Source organism: Lagenorhynchus albirostris, chromosome 3 (genome assembly GCF_949774975.1).
Source record: "Lagenorhynchus albirostris chromosome 3, mLagAlb1.1, whole genome shotgun sequence".
NCBI lineage: Eukaryota > Metazoa > Chordata > Mammalia > Artiodactyla > Delphinidae > Lagenorhynchus > Lagenorhynchus albirostris.
Window position 1 is genome coordinate 77,587,296 of NC_083097.1, and position 24,175 is coordinate 77,611,470.

A 24,175-nucleotide genomic window follows, 5' to 3' on the forward strand; every position below is an offset into this window, starting at 1 on the left:
CCCCCTCAAAAAAATTTTAAATGCTACCCTAATAAATTAGTTTTGAGGAATTTTGCATTTCAATATCATGAGGCTATACCAAGCAAGTTAATATATTCAGCAATAGATTAGGATGACCTCCCAATGTGAATGTAAATGTGGGAATAATGATCAATAACAGTCACATAAATAAGAGAAGTCAGAAAGAAAAACAGTTTAAAAAGCCTCTTTGACACTTTGTTCACATGCACCGAAGACTACTGAACTTGGTTACTGGCACAAGATGGTGAACGCAGCTCTTGGTCTCCTAGGGAAGCTGTTTGCTTTGCCATGTCACATACACAATTTTTTGATCTCAGATACTATTCTTCTGTCTGGTTTCCTTGTGTTTAATACTTCTGACATTTGGCTTGTTTCTCTACCTTATATTATGTCGTTTCATTGGGGGTACTTTGAAATCAGTATAAGGAATAATCAGCAGACTACAATTCTGTCTTAAGTGCATTTCCTTATCAAAATACATAGAATTATATGGCATTCTTAGGATTTAGTGCTTCTACTGATGACATATAATGTAGAGCTGAGTAAAACTATATAGCCTGAGATAGTTAAGTCTATTATTACCTGATATAGAACATAAAAACAGAAGAGGGAAAGCAACTGGATGAAAACAGCCAGAGAAAGAAAAGAAAGGTGTTTTCCTGCTGTCAGTATTTCTTTCTGAGCTTTGAATTTATCTCATTTCCTCTCTCCTTGGGACTCCGTATTTTCAGCTAGTTTGATATAACTTAAGCGTACTGTCAGTACAGTGAAGTCACCTGTGCTCAAATGCATCTTCACCACTTATTAGCTATGTGACCTTGATCAAGTGACTTCAGCTGTCTGTGCTCTAATTCCCTTTCTATGTAATGGGTATAATAATAAGTGAACCTACATCATTGAATGAAGATTAAGTGAAACAATTCATGTACCATGTTCAGCATCCTGCCTGCCACCAAGTGAGTCCTCCATGGATATCAGCCATGACTATTCCGCCCTACTTTTACTCATTGGCACTTTTATCTCAACTGTACTTTAAATGAGTAGGAGAAATAAAGAACTATATTAGATACTTCAACAAGTACATATTAAACTATTATATACCAGACATTGTGCTAGAGTTGGGGATACAAAATGAATACAAACAGTGTCTAGAAGGACAGATGCTTTGTCCATGTAGCACATTACTCAATTTCTAGCCTCTATCAAAGTGTCTGACATATAGTAGATGTTTTAGAAATATGTGCTGAAAAGCAAATAATCAACCTATGAGGTAAGTATAATTACTCTCACCGTTTTACGGATGAAGAAACTAAAACTTAGGAAGATCCATTTATTCTGTGTCCATTCAGATCCATTTATTCATTTATTCAATAACTCAATTTCATTTCTTTTTATGGCTGAGTAATATTCCGTTGTATATATGTGCCACATCTTCTTTATCGACTCATCTGTCAATGGACACTTAGGTTGCTTCCATGTCCCAGCTATTGTAAATAGAGCTGCAATGAACATTTTGGTACATGACTCTTTTTGAATTATGGTTTTCTCAGGGTATATGCCCAGTAGTGGGATTGCTGGGTCATACTGTAGTTCTATTTGTAGATTTCTAAGGACCCTCCATACTGTTCTCCACAGTGGCTGTATCAATTTACATTCCCACCAACAGTGCAAGAGGGTTCCCTTTTCTGCACACCCTCTCCAGCATTTATTGTTTCTAGATTTTTTGATGGCCATTCTGACTGGTGTGAGATGATATCTCATTGTAGTTTTGATTTGCATTTCTCTAATGATTAGTGATGTTGAGCATTCTGTCATGTGTTTGTTGGCAGTCTGTATATCTTCTTTGGAGAAATGTCTATTTAGATCTTCTGCCCATTTTTGCATTGGGTTGTTTGTTTTTTTGTTATTGAGTTGCATGAGCTGTTTGTAAATTTCCCAGGTGAATCCTTTGTCAGTTGCTTCATTTGCAAATATTTTCTCCCGTTCTGAGGTTGTCTTTTCATCTTGTTTATGGTTTCCTTTGCTGTGCAAAAGCTTTGAAGTTTCATTAGGTCCCATTTGTTTATTTTTGTTTTTATTTCCATTTCCCTAGGAGGTGGGTCAAAAAGGACCTTGCTGTGATTTATGTCATAGAGTGTTCTGCCTATGTTTTCCTCTAAGAGTTTTATAGTGTCTGGTCTTACATTTAGGTCTTTAACCCATTTTGAGTTTATTTTTGTGTATGGTGTTAGGGAGTGTTCTAATTTCATTCTTTTACAGGTAGATGTCCAGTTTTCCCAGCACCACTTATTGAAGAGGCTGTCTTTTCTCCATTGTATATTCTTGCCTCCTTTATCAAAGATAAAGTGACCATATGTGTGTGGGTTTATCTCTGGGCTTTCTATCTTGTTCCATTGATCTATCTTTCTGTTTTTGTGCCAGTACCATACTGTCTTGATTACTGTAGCTTTGTGCCATATTCTGAAGTCAGGGAGCCTGATTGCTCCAGCTCTGCTTTTCTTTCTCAAGATTGCTTTGGCTATTCGAGGTCTTTTGTGTTTCCATACAGATTGTGAAAATTTTTGTTCTAGTTCTGTGAAAAATGCCATTGGTAGTTTGATAGGGACTGCATTGAATCTGTCTATTGCTTTGGATAGTATAGTCATTTTCACAATGTTGATTCTTCCAATCCACAAACATGGTATATCTCTCCACCTGTTTGTATAATATCCTTTAATATCTTTCGTCAGTGTTTTATAGTTTTCTGTATACAGGTCTTTTGTCTACTTAGGTAGGTTTATTCCTAGGTATTTTATTCTTTTGGTTGCAATGGTAAATGGAAGTGTTTCCTTGATTTCTCTTTCAGATTTTTAATCCTTAATGTATAGGAATGCAAGAGATGTCTGTGTATTAATTTTATATCCTGCTACTTTACCAAATTCATTGATTAGCTCTAGTAGTTTTCTGGTAGCATCTTTAGGATTCTCTATGTAGAGTATCATGTCATCTGCAAACAGTGACATCTTTACTTCTTCTTTTCTGATTTGGATTCCTTTTATTTCTTTTTCTTCTCTGATTGCTATGGCTAAAACTTCCAAAACTATGTTGAATAATAGTGGTGAGAGTGGGCAGCCTAGTCTTGCTTCTGATCTTAGTGGAAATGGTTTCAGTTTTTCACCTTTGAGAACGATGTTGGCTCTGAGTTTGTCATATATGGCCTTTATTATGTTGAGGTAAGTTCCCTCTGTGCCTACTTTCTGGAGGGTTTTTATCATAAATGGGTGTTGAATTTTGTCGAAAGCTTTTTCTGCATCTATTGAGATGATCATATGGTTTTTCTCCTTCAATTTGTTAATATGATTTATCACATTGATTGATTTGCATATATTGAAGAATCCTTGCATTCCTGGGATAAACCCAACTTGATCATGGTGTATGATCCTTTTAATGTCCTATTGGATTCTGTTTGCTAGCATTATGTTGAGGATTTTTGCATGTATGTTCATCAGTGATATTAGCCTGTAGTTTTCTTTCTTTGTGACATCTTTGCCAGGTTTTGGTATCGGGGTGATGGCACCCTCGTAGAATGAGTTTGGGAGTGTTCCTCCCTCTGTTATATTTTGGAAGAGTTTGAGAAGGATAGGTGTAAGCTTTTCTCTAAATGTTTGATAGAATTTGCCTGTGAAGCCATCTGGTCCTGGGCTTTTGTTTGTTGGAAGATTTTTAATCACAGTTTCAATTTCAGTGCTTGTGATTGGTCTGTGCATATTTTCTATTTCTTCCTGGTTCAGTCTCTGAACATTGTGCTTTTCTAAGAATTTGTCCATTTCTTCCTGGTTGTCCATTTTATTGGCATAGAGTTGCTTTAGTAGTCTCTCATGATCCTTTGTATTTCTGCAGTGTCAGTTGTTACTTCTCCTTTTTCATTTCTAATTCTATTGATTTGAGTCTTCTCCCTTTTTTTCTTGATAAGTCTGGCTAATGGTTTATCAATTTTGTTTATCTTCTTAAAGAACCAACTTTTAGTTTTATTCATCTTTGCTATTGTTTCCTTCATTTCTTTTTCCTTTTTTTCTGATCTGATCTTTATGATTTCTTTCCTTCTGCTAACATTGGGCGTTTTTTTTTGTTTTTCTTTCTCTAATTGCTTTAGGTGTAAGGTTAGGTTGTTTATTTGAGATGTTTCCTGTTTCTTGAGGTAGGATTTTATTGCTATAAACTTCCCTCTTAGAACTGCTTTTGCTGCATCCCATAGGTTTTGGGTCATCGTGTTTTCATTGTCATTTGTTAACAGGTACTTTTTGATTTCCTCTTGATTTCTTCAGTGATCTCTTGGTTATTTAGCAGTGTATTGTTTAGCCTCCATGTGTTTGTATTTTTTACAGATATTTTCCTGTAATTGATACCTAGTCTCATAACGTTGTGGTCAGAAAAGATACTTGATATGATTTCAGTTTTCTTAAATTTACCAAGGCTTGATTTGTGAGCCAAGATATGATCTATCCTGGAGAATGTTCTATGTGCACTTCAGAAGAAAGTGTATTCTGTTGTTTTTGGATGGAATGTCCTATAAATATCAATTAAGTCCATCTTTTTTAATGTATCATTTAAAGCTTGTGTTTCCTTATTTAGTTTCATTTTGGATGATTTGTCCATTGGTGAAAGTGGGGTGTTAAAGTCCCCTACTATGATTGTGTTACTGTCGACTTCCCCTTTTATGGCTGTTAGCATTTTCCTTATGTATTGAGGTCCTCCTATGTTGGGTGCATAAGTATTTGCAATTGTTATATCTTCTTCTTCTATTGGTCCCTTATTCATTATGTAGTGTCCTTCTTTGTCTCTTATAATAGTCTTTATTTTAAAGTCTATTTTGTCTGATATGAGAATTGCTACTCCAGCTTTCTTTTGGTTTCCATTTGCATGGAATATCTTTTTCCATTACCTTACTTTCATTCTGTATGTGTCCCCAGGTCTGAAGTGGGTCGCTTGTAGACTGCATATATACGGATCTTGTTTTTGTATCCATTCAGCCAGTCTGTGTCTTTTGGTTGGAGCATTTAATCCATTCCCATTTAAGGTAGTTATCCATATCTATGTTCCTATTCCCATTTTCTTAATTGTTTTGGGTTTGTTATTGTAGATCTTTTCCTTCTCTTGTGTTTCCTGCCTAGAGAAGTTCATTTAGCGTTTGTTTTAAAGTTGGTTTGGTGGTGCTGAATTCTCTTAGGTTTTGCCTGTCTGTAATTTCTCTTTTGAATGTGAATGAGATCCTTGCTGTGTAGACTAATCTTGGTTGCAGATTTTTCCCTTCTTCACTTTAAATATGTCTTGCCAGTCCCTTCTGGCTTGCAGAGTTTCTGCTGAAAGATCAACTGTTAACCTTATGGGGATTCCCTTGTATGTTATTTTTTGGTTTTCCCTTGTTGCTTTAAAATTTTTTTTTTTATTTAATTTTTGATAGTTTGATTAGTATGTGTCTTTACGTGTTTCTCCTTGGATTTATCCTGTATTGGACTCTCTGCGCTTCCTGGACTTGACTGACATTTTAGTTCCCATATTAGGGAAGTTTTCAACTATAATCTCTTCAAATATTTTCTCAGTCCCTTTCTTCTTCTCTTCTTCTTTTGTGACCCCTATAATTCGAATGTTGGTGTGTTTAATGTTGTCCCAGAGGTCTCTGAGACTGTCCTCAATTCTTTTCATTCTTTTTTCTTTATTCTCATCTTCAGTAATTATTTCCACTATTTTATCTTCCGGGTCACTTATCCGTTTTTCTGCCTTAGTTATTCTACTATTGATTCCTTCTAGAAAATTTTTAATTTTATATATTGCATTGTTTATCATTGTTTGTTTGCTTTTTAGTTCTTCTAGGTCCTTGTTAAACATTTCTTGTATTTTCTCCATTCTATTTCCAAGATTTGGGATCATTTTTACTGTCATTACTGTGAAGTCTTTTTCAGGTAGACTGCCTGTTTCCTCTTCATTTGTTTGTTGGGTTTTTACCTTGCTCCTTCATGTGCTGTGTGTTTCTCTGTCCTCTCATTTTGCTTAACTTACTCTGTTTGGCACACTTTTCTCAGGCTGCATGTTCATATTTCCTCTTGTTTTGGGTGTCTGCCTCTAGTGGCTAAGGTTTGTTCAGTGGGCTGTGGAGGCTTCCTGGTGGAGGGGACTGGAGCCTGTGTTCTGGTGGATGAGGCTGGATCTTGTGTTTCTGGTGGGCAGCACCACGTCAGCTTGTATGTTTTGGGGTGTCCCCTTTTGATATTAGGCAGCCTCTCTGCTAACGGGTGGGGTTGTGTTCCTGTCTTGCTAGTTGTTTGGCATAGGGTGTCCAGCACTCTAGCTTGCTGGTCGTTGAGTGGAGCTGGGTCTTAGCATTGGGATAGAGATCTCTGGGTGAGCTTTCACCATTTGATATCATGTGGATCCAGGAGGTCTTTGGTGGACCAATGTCCTGAACTCAGCTCTCCCACCTCAGAGGCTAAGGCCTGACACCCAGCCGGAGCACCAAGACCCCATCAGCCACACGGATTTTGGGAGGTCTGAGGTGTTTTGCCAGTGTTTAGTATGTGTTCTGTAGGAGTTGTTCCACATGTAGATGTATTTCTGATGTATTTGTGGGGAGGAAGGTGATCTCCACTTCTAACCCCTCCACCATCTTGAAGGTCTCTACAACAGTCCATTTCTCTGTGTTTTGTACCCTGGAGTTTCCTCCTTCTGTACTTCAGGAACTTTCTGGTTCGGTCAGTTGACTGATCATAAGGTGCCCAAGGGAGGACTTTACAAAGCCCCTGTTCTTAAAAGCCTGGCTGGAGTCTCCAAGGTGTCCTGTGTTTTCCTTGACATTTGAAGCCACCAATTTCAGAAACAGGGCACATTTCTCAGTATAATTGCTTTACAGTGGTGTGTTAGTTTCTGCTTTATAACAAATTGAATCAGCTATGTATATACCTATATCCCCATATCTTAAGGAAGGAATTTTTAAATTAATCTCTGAAGGGCAAATAGCAAAGAATTAACTAGAAAATAAATTGAGAAAGAGCATTTCTGGCAGAATAGTGCATAGTCATGACTAACTCGGGGCGTTGCAGTAAAAGAAAGAAGGCCAGTGTGCTACACCCAGAGAGCAAGTAAGGCAGTAAGTTGCATGAAGCTATAGAAACAGGTTAGGGCCAGATTTTTCAGAGCTTCAGAACCAGGTTAAGCATTTTGGTCTTATCCTAAATCCAGTAGGATTTAAAGAAGAGAGTGATGTGGTAAGATGTACAATTCAGAAAAATCACAGTATGAAAGGACAAGAGGGAGAACTCTGTTGAAAGAAGATGGCAGTGTGGACCAGGATAGTGGGTAGGAGATGGAGAAAAGTGGGTAGATTTGAAAGATACCTGTGGTATAGACTTCATAGACTTGTTAACTTAGATCAGGGAGATGAGCAGGAGGCCAGTCCAGATTTTATGGGACCTGAAGTTTATGAAACTGCGGAGTTCCCCCAGAAATTGATTTCCTGTATAAAGGAAGGTCCAAAGATGGCTGGCAGAGGCCCGGAGACATTGCATGCAGAACACAATGAGGTCTGGACGAGGAAGAGGAGGGGCTTCCTTTCCTGCATCTCTCTTTATTGAGGGACAACACTTTCCCCAGAATCCTTCACAACATTTCTCTCAAGTGTAGGAGGTTGGATAGAAAAATAGACGATCCCTTCCAATTCTGAGACTCTCTGATTGTGGTGGGCAGAAAACAATTTAGGCAAGTGCATTATCATCTGTGAGCCAAGAAGGCAATGCACACCCATGCTCTAGTAACAAAATACAGTTATTGTCCAACAAGATACTGTTGAAATAATAATTTATGCTTGGACAACAGAGGTAAACTGAGCTGTACTCAACAAATTGGGAAAATGGCCACTCTATCTATTATGGACATGAGTGACTGGGTAGGTTCCCTCTTTTTTCTCACATCTCACTTGTCTCCCCTCATGAAGATGAGTTCCAGCTCTCCCCAGGGATCACTGTGGGTGGGCTCTGACTCATCTCCTCATTGATAACAGTTGGCACACGTTTTCTGTCAGCTGACGGGTGCTGTAGCACTTTGTACTGAGGCAAGGAGAAGGCATGAGCTGTACAGTCTCAGAAAGAATCAGGCATGTGGTGATTGTAAGCCTTACCTCTGATAGAACCCAGAATCACGCTAGGAAAGTATTAACTGGAGGTAGTTTTCTGGCAGATCATATCTCCCCAAGTGAGCTGAGAGAACACTGGTCCTGGAAGACAGTCCAGGAAAAAAGGATTCTGTCTGGAGAAGTACATCTGCCTCTTGAAGAGTTAGAATGCACAGCATTGTATTGAGAGGACTTCTGAGAACTCCTACAATAAGGGAATACAAAACACTCAGTTTTTCATTCACTGTTTCACAACTGTACATGACCAGGGAATCCCTTTTTAACACACACATACACACACACACACACACACACACACACACGCCACTGATTAATATGCTGAAGAATACACTTTCAGGGAAAAAAGATACATCAGCATCAAGGCAGGAAGGGCAAATAAAATGGCCCAACATAGTAGAAAACTCCTAGAGATCATGCCCAGACTAATAACATCCATTTTCAATATGTTTTGGCAGCCCTTGGGCTGGACTACACATGAATTCATGTGGAGTTGATTCTTGATCCAAAGAATGCGTGAGTTATTGGATTGGACTGTTGCTCTCTTAAGAGAAGAGCTTTGGTTCATTTCAAGATAGGTCATAGAGTGATTACTTATAAAGACAACTGCCTCTCCCAGTTTTAAATTTATTGAGATTTGAAAATTTGAAGTAAAGAAGCAGTATAAAATCTATCTAGTTGTTTCTGGAAGCATAAGACTGCCTATTGAGGCATCAGTTTGAAAGTTGAAAGTACAACCGAAAAGTCAAACAGGATGGCATAGTGAAAAGATGGGGTCAGATAGACCAGTTTTAAAATTTTGGCTTAGCTGTGTGACCTTGGGTCAGTGACTTAACCTCTCTGAATCTCAGTTTCAATAACTGTGAAAACATTTCCCGTGTAGCATAATGCAAGCATTAGAAATAGTACATCCATTCTCGTGAATTATTATCTCATCATTGTGAAAATATAGAACCTATGTGCTTATCATGTAGTAAATGTTCACTTAAAGCTATTTCTATTAATTCTAATAGAAAAGAACTAAGACACATACTATTCATTTGATTCCCATACTATAAATATTTTCTCAAATCTATGTCACCTTTTTGTCTTGCTAATATAAGGCATAGCCTGCGATGTGGAATTACTGCCAGGTTAAAATCTCAATTCTACTACTTGTTATCTATGTGACCTTGAACAAACCACAGTACCTCTCTCTGCTTCAATTCTCTAATCTACAAAATAAGGACACTCATATTATCTATCTCCTATTTCGTTTACAATTTTTGTGAGAATTCAACTAAACAATGCACCGTGCTGCAGATACAGTTAAGGACTCATTGTTTTCAATTGTTGTTAGTATCAACAATTCTCAATGCTTTAAAAAATGTTTGCATTTGAAAACTCTGACTCACTGCACACAGAAAAAGTGATTGGACATAAGACAAAATGTAGCAAATGGTTTCTTTATTTCTTCATCTCCTTTCTCTTCACATGTCATCTGTGGCTTTCCTTGGCCTTGGGTAACTGCTGTCTGAGTCTTAACTGTCACTTTGACACTGACTTCTCATTGCAGTCCAATCTTCATTGCCTTAGGAGAAGAAAGTTCCCATTGCAATGACAATTTCCAAGGCAACATCACCTTGGCCAGTAATAATTTACAGTATTTCCATCTTTTTTTACATTTTTATTTGAGTATAATTGCTTTACAATGGTGTGTTAGTTTCTGCTTTATAACAAAGTGAATCAGTTATACACATGTTCCCATATCTCTTCCCTCTTGCGTCTCCCTCCCTCCCACCCTCCTTATCCCACCCCTCTAGGTGGTCACAAAGCACCGAGCTGATCTCACTGTGCTATGCAGCTGCTTCCCACTAGCTATCTATTTTACGTTTGCTAGTGTATATATGTCCATGCCACTCTATCACTTTGTCACAGCTTACCCTTCCCCCTCCCCGTATCCTCAAGTCCATTCTCTAGTAGGTCTGTGTCTTTATTTCCATCTTATCCCTAGGTTCTTCATGACATTTTTTATTTCTAAGATTCAATATATATGTGTTAGCATACGGCATTTGTCTTTCTCTTTCTGACTTACTTCACTCTGTATTACAGACTCTAGGTCTATTCACCTCACTGCAAATAACTCAATTTCGTTTCCTTTTTTTTTTTTCCTTTTTTTCTTTTTTTTTTTTTGTGGTACACGAGCCTCTCACTGTTGTGGCCTCTCCCGTGGTGGAGTACAGGCTCCAGACGGGCAACCTCAGTGGCCATGGCTCACGGACCCAGCCGCTCCGTGGCATGTGGGATCTTCCCGGACCAGGGCACGAACCCGTGTCCCCTGCATCGGCAGGCGGACTCTCAACAACTGCGCCACCAGGGAAGCCCTTGTTTCTTTTTATGGCTGAGTAATATTCCATTGTATATATGTGCCACATCTTCTTTATCCATTCATCCTATGATGGACACTTAGGTTGCTTCCATCTCCTGGCTATTGTAAATAGAGCTGCAGTGAACATTTTGGTACATGACTCTTTTTGAATTATGATTTTCTCAGGGTATATGCCCAGTAGTGGGATTGCTGGGTCATATGGTAGTTCTATTTGTAGTTTTTTAAGGAACCTCCATACTGTTCTCCATAGTGGCTGTACCGATTCACATTCCCACCAGCAGTGCAAGAGTGTTCCCTTTTCTGCACACCCTCTCCAGAATTTATTGTTTCTAGATTTTTTGATGATGGCCATTCTGACTGGTGTGAGATGATATCTCATTGTAGTTTTGATTTGTATTTCTCTAATGATTAATGATGTTGAGCATTCTTTCATGTGTTTGTTGGCAATCTGTATACCTTCTTCAGAGAAATGTCTATTTAGATCTTCTGCCCATTTTTGCATTGGGTTGTTTGTTTTTTTGTTATTGAGCTGCATGAGCTGCTTGTAAATTTTAGATATTAATCCTTTGTCCATTGCTTCATTTGCAAATATTTTCTCCCATTCTGAGGGTTGTCTTTTGGTCTTGTTTATGGTTTCCTTTGCTGTGCAAAAGCTTTGAAGTTTCATTAGGTCCCATTTGTTTATTTTTGTTTTTATTTCCATCTCTCTAGGAGGTAGGTCAAAAAGGATCCTGCGGTGATTTATGTCAAAGAGTGTTCTGCCTATGTTTTCCTCTAAGAGTTTGAAAGTGTCTTGCCTTACATTTAGGTCTTTAATCCATTTTGAGCTTATTTGTGTGTATGGTGTTAGGGAGTGATCTAATCTCATACTTTTACATGTACCTGTCCACTTTTCCCAGCACCACTTATTGAAGAGACTGTCCTTTCTCCACTGTACATTCCTGCCTCCTTTATCAAAGATAAGGTGACCATATGTGTGTGGGTTTATCTCTGGGCTTTCTATCTTGTTCCATTGATCTATCTTTCTGTTTTTGTGCCAGTACCATACTGTCTTGATTACTGTAGCTTTGTAGTATAGTCTGAAGTCAGGGAGCCTGATTCCTCCGCTCCTTTTTTCATTCTCAAGATTGCTTTGGCTATGCGGGGTCTTTTGTGTTTCCATACAAATTGTGAAATTTTTTGTTCTAGTTCTGTGACAAATGCCAGTGGTAGTTTGACAGGGATTGCATTGAATCTGTAGATTGCTTTGGGTAGTAGAGTCATTTTCACAATGTTGATTCTTCCACTCCAAGAACATGGTATATCTCTCCATCTATTTGTATCATCTTTAATTTCTTTCATCAGTGTCTTATAGTTTTCTGCATACAGGTCTTTTGTCTCCTTAGGTAGGTTTATTCCTAGATATTTTATTCTTTTTGTTGCAATGGTAAATGGGAGTGTTTTCTTGATTTCACTTTCAGATTTTTCATCATTAATGTATAGGAATGACAGAGATGTCTGTGCATTAATTTTGTATCCTGCTACTTTTCCAAATTCATTGATTAGCTCTAGTAGTTTTCTGGTAGCATCTTTAGGATTCTCTATGTAGAGTATCATGTCATCTGCAAACAGTGACAGCTTTACTTCTTCTTTTCTGATTTGGATTCCTTTTATTTCCATTTCTTCTCTGATTGCTGTGGCTAAAACTTCCAAAACTACGTTGAATAAGAGTGGTGAGAGTGGGCAACCTTGTCTTGTTCCTGATCTTAGTGGAAATGCTTTCAGTTTTTCACCATTGAGGATGATGTTGGCTGTGGGTTTATCATATATGGCTTTTATTATGTTGAGGTAAGTTCCCTCTATGCCTACTTTCTGGAGGGTTTTTATCATAAATGGGTGTTGAATTTTGTCAAAAGCTTTCTCTGCATCTATTGAGATGATCATATGGTTTTCCTCTTTCAATTTGTTAATATGGTGTATCACGTTGATTGATTTACGTATATTGAAGAACTCTTGCATTCCTGGGATAAACCCCACTTGATCGTGGTGTATGATCCTTTTAATGTGCTGTTGGATTCTGTTTGCTAGTATTTTGTTCAGGTTTTTGCATCTATGTTCATCAGTGATATTGGATTATAGTTTTCTTTCTTTGTGATATCCTTGTCTGGTTTTGGTATCAGGGTGATGGTGGCCTCGTAGAATGAGTTTGCAAGTGTTCCACCCTCTGCTATATTTTGGAAGAGTTTGAGAAGGATAGGTGTTAGCTCTTCTCTAAATGTTTGATAGAATTCGCCTGTGATACCATCTGGTCCTGGGCTTTTGCTAGTTTGAAGATTTTTAATCACAGTTTCAATTTCAGTGCTTGTGATTGGTCTGTGCATATTTTCTATTTCTTCCTGATTCAGTCTTGGCAGGTTGTGCATTTCTAAGAATTTGTCCATTTCTTCTAGTTTGTCCATTTTATTGGCATAGAGTTGCTTGTAGTAATCTCTCATGATCTTTTGTATTTCTGCAGTGTCCGTTGTTACTTCTCCTTTTTCATTTCTACTTCTATTGATTTGAGTCTTCTCCCTTTTTTTCTTGACGAGTTTGGTTAATGGTTTATCAATTTTGTTTATCTTCCAAAGAACCAGCTTTTAGTTTTATTGATCTTTGCTATCATTGCCTTCATTTCTTTTTCATTTATTTCTGATCTGACCTTTATGATTTCTTTACTTCTGCTAACTTTGGGGGTTTTTTGTTCTTCTTTCTCTAATTGCTTTAGGTGCAAGCTTAGGTTTCTTAAGGTAGGATTTTATTGCTATAAACTTCCCTCTTCAAACTGCTTTTGCTGCATTCCATAGGTTTTGGGTCATCGTGTCTCCACTGTCATTTGTTTCTAGGTACTTTTTGATTTCCTCTTTGATTTCTCCAGTGATCACTTCGTTATTAAGTAGTGTATTGTTCAGCCTCCATGTGTTTGTATTTTTTACAGATCTTTTCCATTAATCGATATCTAGTCTCATAGCGTTGTGGTTGGAAAAGATACTTGTTACAATTTCAATTTTCTCTAATTTTACCAAGGCTTGATTTGTGAGCCAGGATATGATCTATCCTGGAGAATGTTCCATGAGCACTTGAGAAAAATGTGTATTCTGTTGTTGTTGGATGGAATGTCCTATAAATATCAATAAAGTCCATCTTGTTTAATATATCATTTAAAGCTTGTGTTTCCTTATTTATTTTCATTTTAGATGATCTGTCCATTGGTAAAATTGGGGTGTTAAAGTCCCCTACTATGAATGTGTTACTGTCGATTTCCCCTTTTATGGCTGTTAGTATTTGCCTTATGTATTGAGGTGCTCCTATGTTGAGTGCATAGAAATTTACAATTGTTGTATCTTCTTCTTGGATCGATCCCTTGATCCTTATGTAGTGTCCTTGTCTCTTGTAATACTCTTTATTTTAGTCTCTGTTGTCTTATATGAGAATTGCTACTCCAGCTTTCTTTTGGTTTCCATTTGCATGGAATATCTTTTCCATCCCCTCACTTTCAGTCTGTATGTGTCCCTAGGTCTGAAGTGGGTCTCTTGTAGACAGCATATATATGGGTCTTGTTTTTGTATCCATTCAGCCAGTCTGTGTCTTTTTGTGGGAGCATTGAATCCATTTACATTTAAGGTAATTATCGATTTGTATGTTCCTATTCCCATTTTCTTAATTGTTTTGGGTTCGTTATTGTAGGTCTTTTCCTTCTCTTGTGTTTCTTGCCTAGAGACGTCCCTTTAGCATTTGTTGTAAAGCTGGTTTGGTGGTGCTGAACTCTCTCAGCATTTGGTTGTTTGTAAAGTTTTTAACTTCTCCATCAAATCTGAAAGAGATCCTTGCTGGGTAGAGTAATCTTGGTTTTAGTTGTTTCTCCTTCATCACTTTAAATATGTCGTGCCAATCCCTTCTGGTTTGCAGAGTTTCTGCTGAAGGATCAGCTGCTAACGTTATGGGGATTCCCTTGTGTGTTATTTGTTGTCTTTCCCTTGCTGCTTTTAATATGTTTTCTTTGTATTTAATTTTTGACAGTTTGATTAATATGTGTCTTGGCGTGTTTCTCCTTGGATTTATCCTGTATGGGACTCTCTGTGCTTCTTGGACTTGATTAACTATTTCCTTTCCCATATTAGGGAAGTTTTTAACTATAATCTCTTCAAATAGTTTCTCAGTCTCTTTCTTTTTCTCTTCCCCTTCTGGGACCCCTATAATTCGAATGTTGGTGCGTTTAATGTTGTCCCAGAGGTCTCTGAGACTGTCCTCAGTTCTTTTCATTCTTTTGTCTTTATTCTGCTCTGCAGTAGTTATTTCCACTGTTTTATCTTCCAGGTCACTTTTCCATTCCTCTGCCTCAGTTATTCTGCTATTGATCCCTTCTAGAGTATTTTTAATTTCATTTATTGTGTTGTTCGTCGTTGCTTGTTTCCTCTTTAGTTCTTCTAGGTCCTTGTTAAATGTTTCTTGCATTTTGTTTATTCTATTTCCAAGATTTTGGATCATCTTTACTATCATTATTCTGAATTCTTTTTCAGGTAGACTGCCTATTTCCTCTTCATTTGTTAGGTCTGGTGGGTTTTTAATCTTGCTCCTTCATCTGCTGTGTGTTTTTCTGTCTTCTCATTTTGCTTATCTTACTGTGTTTGGGGTCTCATTTTTTCAGGCTGCAGGTTCGTAGTTCCCATTGTTTTTGGTGTCTGTCCCCAGTGGCTAAATTTGGTTCAGTAGGTTGTGTAGGCTTCCTGGTGGAGGGAACCAGTGCCTGTGTTCTGGTGGATGAGGCTGGATCTTGTGTTTCTGGTGGGCAGGTCCACGTCTGGTGGTGTGTTTTGGCATGTCTGTGGACTTATTATGATTTTAGGCAACCTCTCTGCTAATGGGTAGTGTTGTGTTCCTGTCTTGCTAGTTGTTTGGCATAGGGTGTCCAGCACTGTAGCTTACTGGTCGTTGAGTGGAGCTGGGTGCTGGTGTTGAGATGTAGGTCTCTGGGATATTTTTGCCGTTTGATATTTCATAGAGCTGGGAGGTCTCTTGTGGACCAGTGTCCTGAAGTTGGCTCTCCCACATCAGAGGCACAGCACTGACTCCTGGCTGCAGTACCAAGAGCCTTTCATCCACACGGCTCAGAATAAAAGGAGAAAAAGTAGAAAGAAAAAAGAAAGAGGATAAAATAAAATAAAGTAAGATAAAGTTATTAAAATAATTTTTAAGAAAAAAAATTTTTTTAAGTAAAAAAAAAAATCGGACGGACAGAACCCTAGGACAAATGGTGAGAGCAAAGCTATACAGACAAAATCGCACACAGAAGCATACACATACATACTCAAAAAGAGGAAAAGGGGAAAAAGTCATAAATCTTGCTCTCAAAGTCCACCTCCTCAATTTGGGATGATTCATTGTCTATTCAGGTATTCCACAGGTTCAGGGTACATCAAGTTGATTGTGGAGCTTTAATCTGCTGCTTCTGAGGCTGCTGGGAGAGATTTCCCTTTCTCTTCTTTGTTCTCACAGCTCCCTGAGTTCAGCTTTGGATTTGGACCCGCCTCTGCATGTAGGTCGCCTGAGGGCGTCTGTTCTTCGCTCAGACTGGACGGGGTTAAAGGAGCAGCTGATTAGGGGACTCTGGCTCACTGAGGCCGAGGGGAGGGAGGGGTGCGGATGCGGGGCGGGCCTGTGGCGGCAGAGGCCGGCGTGACATTGCACCAGCCTGAGGCGTGCCGTGTGTTCTCCCGGAGAAGTTGTCCCTGGATCCCGGGACCCTGGCAGTGGCGGGCTGCATAGGCTCCCGGGAGGGGAGGTGTGGATAGTGACCTGTGCTCGCACACAGGCTTCTTGGTGGCGGCAGCAGCAGCCTTAGCGTCTCCCGCCCGTCTCTGGGGTCCGCGCTATTAGCCGTGGCTCGTGCCCGTCTCAGGAGCTCCTTTAAGCAGGGCTCTTAATCCCCTCTCCTCGTGCACCAGGAAACAAAGAGGGAAGAAAAAGTCTCTTGCCTCTTCGGCAGGTCCAGACTTTTCCCCTGACTCCCTCCCGGCTAGCCGTGGTGCACTAACCCCCTGCAGGCTGTGTTCATGCCACCAACCCCAGTCCTCTCCCGGCACTCTGACCGAAGCCTGAGACTCAGCTCCCAGCCCCGCCCGCCCGGCGGGTGAGCAGACAAGCCTCTCGGGCTGGTGAGTGCTGGTCCGCATCGATCCTCTGTGCGGGAATCTCTCTGCTTTGCCCTCTGCATCCCTGTTGCTGCGCTCTCCTCCGTGACTCCGAAGCTTTCTCCCTCCGCCACCCGCAGTCTCTGCCCGCAAAGGGGCTTCTTAGTGTGTGGAAACCTTTCCTCCTTCACAGTTCCCTCCCACTGGTGCAGGTCCCGTCCCTATCCTTTTGTCTCTGTTTATTCTTTTTTCTTTTGCCCTACCCAGGTACGTGAGGGGGTTTCTTGCCTTTTGGGAGGTCCGATGTCTTCTGCCAGCATTCAGTGGGTGTTCTGTAGGAGTTGTTCCACCTGTAGATGTATTTCTGTGGTATCTGTGGGGAGGAAGGTGATCTCTGCGTCTTACTCTTCCCCCATCTTCCCCCTCTAGCCCATCTTCTTGATTGATTCTAATTTTTTCTCCTGTCTTGAATTTGTAGGTAAGAGCTGCATATTGAAATCTATTTGGCTTTAATGTCCATTTTGTTTTCACAGCACCATAGTAATAATAAGGGTAACAGTCTCACTAATTATAAAAACTAAAATTTATTGAATATTTATTAGGTCAAGAACCATACCGAATTATTTATCTCCATTATCTTATTTAATTCTAACAGTGAACCTATGAGCAGTAGACTTCATTGTCATACATGAAGAAACAAGACCCAGAGAGGTGAAGTAACCTTCTCAAGGGCACACAGCTGGGACATTGTAGAGCCAGAATTCAAATTCACTTGTGGCTGACTCAAGAACCTATACCTTTAACTGCTGCTGTTGCATTTTCAGACTTTTCTTGCCCTTTAATAGTGATGATGCCAGTAGTAACTCTAAAGGATTTAAGGCAGAACCAGATATAGAGGCTACTCTCCTCACATCAAAGCAGCATCTAGATTTATAAACCATCTGCTGTTAGGGCTACTAGGGCCAGGGATAAAGGAACTGACGATGGAAGGGAATAGTCATGACAGCCCTGCAGGAGCAGACCTGAGAATGTTTCCCCCTACCTTCTCCTATGAAGAAGACCCTTTTTGAGACTGTGGCCCCTTCCCCAGGTAAATATTCAGTGAAAATACCTACAATATGGGCTTCTATGGAGGTGGAGGGTATGTGGGTGTGGATGAGAGTGAATGTCCTTTATGGAGTTCCAGGCAAGTTGTCTGGAAGGAGCACATATGATAGAGGTCCCGTATAGAAAGTGATTTTTGCCTCCCTTGCACATGCCCTGAGAATGGTGGACACATAATGACCATAGTCACCTCTTTACCCATACACTGATGATAGATTAGTGCTTACCTAATATCTATATGTAGCAATATACAGGCAACACAAATTGTACAGATGTACAAATTGCAAGCCAAAACCCAAGTGAGCAAAAGTTACTTCATTTTTTTTTTGTAACAGAACTTTGTTTATGTTGAAAATTGCGTTTCTAATAAGTGGTGTCAACTTGATCTCAGCCAATCAAGTTTTCTTCCCTTATGCTGGGGTTGCTTCTGAGAGCGGCTGGTGGACCATGAAGGCATTGAATGGGGTAGGGACGGGGGAGAGAGGGGAGCATAGGTGTCTGCTCTGAGCTACCTTCTACCAATGCCATTGTCAGCTGAAACATCCATTCTAGTCTTTGGGAAGTCTTGTGCTGATCAATGTTACTCCATGCTCCTTGAGAGTTATGTGAGAGTCATTTTTGCTCTTGGCTATTACCTCCTAAATGGCTACCTGTATGCAGTTGTTTATTATCTGAGGCTCTGCTTCCAGGTGGAACTAAGCTTGGGCAGGGTTTTTGTTTATCTATTGGATCAGCATTAAGAGGTGTATGGTTTAATACTGGCTCTTTTTTGTACTCTAGGCTCAAGAAGGCACAATTTGAAAGGGATGGTATTGGTAGTGGAATGAACAAATGGAACTTTTATTAGTTTTGTTGATATAGTAAGGCTGTGTAATCAACTACCTGAAGACTCAGTTGCTTACAACAAACATTTATTCTCAATTCAACTTGCCAAGGTGACGAGTTCAGTTTATTTAGGCTGCACTCATCTGGACAGCTCTGGTTCATGCTGTGAGATGGCTGGGGTTTGTTCCAGAATGTGGATCTGCTCCATATATATCTGTTCCGGAAACAGGCTGAAGGGGCAATAGCTCCCAGGAACATACTCTTCTCATAGCACGGAACCACCGAAAAGTAAGCGCCAAGCCAAACTGCGAGCAGATTTAGGTCCCTTATTTGCACCACGTTCACTAATATTTCGTTGACCAAAGCAGATCAAGCTTAGCATCCGTAGGCCAGGAAAGTACACTCTGTCCACTGGGGCAGAAGGAGTAGAGTGAATAATCATCATCATCGTGTGTATTAGTGCTACATAGGCTTGTAAAATTATGAGGCAGTTAGGAAAACACTGCTCTTCCTGCTTATGGGTTTAAATTTATATTTAAGAATTAATGTCTGTCCTTGAGTCATGTGTGTGTATTTGTGTTTGTACTCACAACCTGCACATGGTTAGTCCAAGTGTCAAGGCATTCAAAAGAAAACAGAGATATATCTTCAACCCTCCTGGTGGGAAGACTTTGAAGGTGGCTGGATATGGAGGACAAAAGCCAGTTGAACAATCCTCTGGAATTCTTGAAAAATTATTTTAGTTTTACTGAGTATTTATAACTTAAGGGGAAGGAATGGAGTCTGGGGGAAAACCAACACTCCCCCTCCCACCCCCCAGTAGGAAGAGGTCAGATTCTGAAATGGTGGGTGGAAATTCCTGGAATGAAGGTTTGAAGCAGGGGAGAAAAATGGGCCTGAGAATAGGAGATCAGAGTTAGGAATTGGGGGCTTCTAATGAGGGGCCCTCTGGGAGGGAGTTAATGCTTAGTTGCTGTAATCTGGCCTATAAACAATGTCATGATTAGTGAACTGTTGCAAATGACTTCTCTCACATGCAGTCCCTGTAGTTCGGGTTTTTTGTTTTCTGTTTTTCCCTCAACACTTTAGTTAACGCTCAATCATACAACTCACACAGTGAAAGACGGGGCTATAAAGGAAAATGAAATATACCTATTTAAGCAGATTCTTAAATTACCTTTAAGAAAGCCCATTTAGGGACTTCCCTGGTGGTCTAGTGGTTGAGACTCTATGCTTCCACTGCAGGGGGCTTGGATTCAATCCCTGGTCGGGGAACTAAGATCCCACATGCCCTGTGGTGAAGCCAAAAAATAAAGAAGAATAATTAATAAAAAAGGAAAGAAAGCCCATTTAACTTCTTAATGTAAACCTTCACCTTTTCCTTTTTACAGTTCATTTGGGAAATATAATAAGTAAGAGAAGGAGGTCCTGTTTTTGTTGGAAACATAAGCTTTTTTTTTTTTTGACTTTGTGAGAAACCATTTATTCTTTTGATTTATAAGCATATTGTACATATTCTAGTTAATACATCAAGTATATAATGTGGGAGTTCCTTTAAAAATGCTAAGACCATACATGTTAAACTCAGCTACACATTGTATTAGGCTACTAGACAAATGTCATTTTTAATACCACAACACATATATATTACACTTCTTTTTTCACTGACAGAGGAACATGCCTTTCAAAAATATTTTATTGGATGAAACTCTCTTATTCTCAGGAAAATTTTGGTTTTTGATATAATTTATTATGCCTTTTAAAATTCTGTTTGATAAAAGCATTTGGTAAAGCATTATAAATACCTGTAAAGAAAATATAGTTTAAAATTCTGAGGGAAATATTATATAAGTTTCCTTTTCTACATTTTCACAAAAATCCACACAGGCACTAAGAAAGACTGACAAAAATATTTTATGTCTGAACAGTATGTTCCAGGTTGGAAACATTCAAACATGACTTTATTTAAACATTAAAGCTTCTCTTGATTGAACCTTTGGCTACAATCCAATGGTTGGTTGGGGTTTTAACCAGGAAAAGATACTGTCAGAAGAATGAAAAAGAAAGCTTCATACAATTAGCACTAGGTTAGGAATGGGGATAGGATGAGTTTTCATTTTTTACTGTTTATTGGCCTCTCTGGGCCTTAGCTTTATTTTTTTAGTTGAAAATTGATCTAACAACTCTCTGGTACTTTTCAGCTTTATTTAATACTTTTTGTTGTGCAGAAATTTTCAAAATTCTATCTAACACTATGTATCAAACATGTGATACTTCCAAGGACAGAGTGACACTGCAATTCTTTCAGGAGAACATCCTACATGCATCATGGGTATTGCTCTGGAAATACCCTCATTCTTCACAAATTCAAATGGTAGAATTGGGGGTGAAAGTTTGTCTTACCAAACACACTTTAAAGCAAGTGACAGACTCTAGGGTTCTTTTCCTGATCTAGTTCAATGTAGTTCTCTTCCTGGTCCAGTGCATGTGTGGCCTTATGAAGTTCAGACTTCATAGAAGAATTGCAAATAGCAAACTCAGTGGGAGAATGCCAGTATTGTAGGTGACTGGAACCTTTGTGAGCATATAGGGAGTGGGAAGTGAGGGGATTGGCAGTTAATGAATTAGTATAAATGAGCATCTGGGTAAGGTGAGATTAAACACGTAAGTCAAACAGGATTTCAGAGCTACTTTCAGGGGTCTCAAATACCATTTTTTTTTGGCCTATAAATTAGATCATGACAGATTCTTATAATTATTGATTACCATACAGAAAGAAGTTGGGGATATTTCTTTCCTAATGCATTTACACTTTGTACATGTTCATTAGTGCAGGAAAGGGTAAAATCAAATGCCTATTGAATGCTGACCTGTAAGGTGCCCGTGATAAGCAGCACGGAACAGGGTATCATGGGGGCATGTGTTCAAGTCTAGCTGGGCAGCTGCTACTCAGCTCCAGCCAACTGTTGCGATGAGGGAAGATGGGTCTGAGAATTAGGTTTTATGTGAAATCTCATATTTTCAATAATCACTCACATATTTAAAACATTTAACAGGCCAGACAAAATCTAGCCTTTGGGCTGCCAGCTTGTGTCCTCTGAGTTGAAGCTTGGAAACAGTTTGGTGAGAATTTGGATACTATCATCTATAAGACTGGAGAAGGGCCTTTAGCGTCAAGGAATAAACACTCAGTTTCAAAGATCCAGAAAAATCTGCTCTAATGAACATAATTTAAAAAGCAAATGAAACCTCCCACTGGCTCACCTTATTATGAATATTTTCCTGTTATTGGTTTTCCATGTTATGAGTGGTTTCCTATTATGACTATTAAAAACATTATGATTAGGAATTTGCCAAGTCCCGAGTATAAGTTTGTTCTAAGAAAGTGGTATCAGTAGCTCTCTCAGTATTTAGTTTGTGGCTGAGAAAGGAGAAGGTAATGAGGAAGAGAGGAAGGCCAGAGCTCACAGCACGAGTCACAGTCACCTTTAGATCCATGGAGGCCTCTCCATGGTACACCAAGCCAAGCAAAGAAAAATGCTCTAAAACTGCTCCAACCAGAAAATGCAGGGTTTGAGGCCTGTTTCTGGATCTAAATAACCCAGCCTTTCCCCAGGATTATCTAATGGCCACTTCCGGAATGAGCAGTACTTTGGAGTAGAAAGACCCAGGGTGTGAGTCTGATTGTGAACTCCTTCATTAGAGACTTTCCAAACCCTTCTTTGGCATCAAAATTTGAATCACCACATGGCAAAGACAGAGGACAAGCTGTTAAGAATAGTTTTCCTTCCTCTCATTTTTTGCAGATTACTTTTTCAAATTAACTGTTGCCCAGGTGATGCCTTTTCTTTTCAGACATGAAATGGGAGGCTTGAGGAGGCATTCTCATGTGGTATGAGGACCACGTCTGAACCGTGGCTCTAGAAAGAACAAAACATTTGGCTTGTGCAGGCAGGGAAGATGTGTTTTGAAAGAGCTATAATCAATTCAGGAAGTTGGATTTACTGCTTGAGCTCATAGCTTTCAACTGTCCATGTTGGGGAGAAAAAGAAAAAGTACCGCAAAGGATATTACAAGCAGAAGAATCAATGACAAAACAACCACTTCAGACACAGGCAATATCTAACGGGAAGGAAAAAGCATGACTATTTCCAACTTAGGACCACCACTCATTTTAATTTTCCTTCCTCAGAATGTCCACCAGAGCTTGCAGCAGCCGGTCATCCCTGTGCTTATAAGGTTTCGTGTTATAGAAAACATCAACGTAGTCATTATACAGACTATCCTCAGAGTCTTTAAGCTGGGAAGGTTTGTTCAGCCTTTCCAGGGCTTCATAGAAATTTTCGTAAGGGATGTTGAGCTTTGCACTTGGAGACTTCTTTGGTGATGGCTTTGGGGGTGAGTTTTTGCTGAAAGCGCTTTGTAGGAGTTGTAGCATGGCCTCAGAAAGGGCTCCCTCTGCCAGCTCATCCCTTCTGCCCCCCACACCGCTGCTGCTGGGGCTTTTGGATGCCAGAGGGTTCTCATTCAGGTTCTCTTGTGTGGGCTGCTCCTGAAACACAGAAAGCCACCGGCAAAGGGGAGAAGGCTCATTATTCAGGAGCAGGCAAGCCAGCTGCAGCACACGCCCACTGCCTGCCCCTCGAGAGGCAGTCTGGGGAGCAGAGAGAGCACAAGGCTTGGAATCACACTATCTCGGAGTTCAATCCTCATTTTCTTATTTACTGAGACACCTTTGGCAACTTTTTAAACTCCGTGAACTTCTCCTGTAAGATGGCAATAAGAATCCCTCCATTTCTGGTGGTTTTGAAGACTGAACCAGATGATGTATGTAAGCGCTCATACCTATCGGTCTCCTTCACTTGTCAGCCTGCTGTAGTAGAATTCATGTTAGGGAATTTAACAATATTGAATTCATTAATTTTAATGTCTGAATTCTGGATGAAAAAATAAATTTTAAAAGATAGTAGGGGGCTTCCCTGGTGGCACAGTGGTTGAGAGTCTGCCTGCCGATGCAGGGGACACGGGTTCGTGCCCCGGTCCGGGAAGATCCCACATGCCGCAGAGCGGCTGGGCCCGTGAGCCGTGGCCGCTGAGCCTGCGCATCCGGAGCCTGTGCTCCGCAACGGGAGAGGCCACAGCAGTGAGAGGCCCGCGTACCGCAAAAAGTAGATAGTAGGGTTTCATCCTATGGAAAAGAAGCAGTTTACCACTCCCACTCCCTTTCCTCCCACCCATGTTTTGGGAAGGAGCTGATAATAAAGTAGGTAATAACTCGTACAGAGGCGCCAACAGTGCTGTCATGTGGGAATAGCTTTCTAGAGGCCTCTTGCTCTGTCAGGAGCTGCACTTTCAGCCTCTGAGTTGTCAGAAGGGGCCTGGGAAGAGATTGGGGTGGTGGGCGGGGAAGGGGGGAACTGGAGAAATCAGAGAAGCGGCTCTTTGTCAACGTTGTGGAAGCATTTCAGTATTTCAACAGCCAAATGGTCCTGTTAATACCCCTTAAGGAATCTTGGAGGAAGAAATACCCACAAGGTCCACCTGCCTCCAGAA

At 40.0% G+C, this 24,175-nt stretch overlaps 1 protein-coding gene across 1 annotated transcript in view; it reads right to left on the bottom strand.

The window, feature by feature from the left end:
* Window positions 1–22,796: 22,796 nt before the first annotated feature.
* PCSK1 (proprotein convertase subtilisin/kexin type 1) overlaps window positions 22,797–24,175 on the bottom strand; it is a 40,096-nt gene continuing 38,717 nt past the window's right edge. Inside the window, exon 14 of the mRNA XM_060146166.1 lies at window positions 22,797–23,174. Coding sequence (XP_060002149.1) covers window positions 22,797–23,174 — 378 coding nt within the window. The remainder of the gene's footprint in view (window positions 23,175–24,175) is intronic.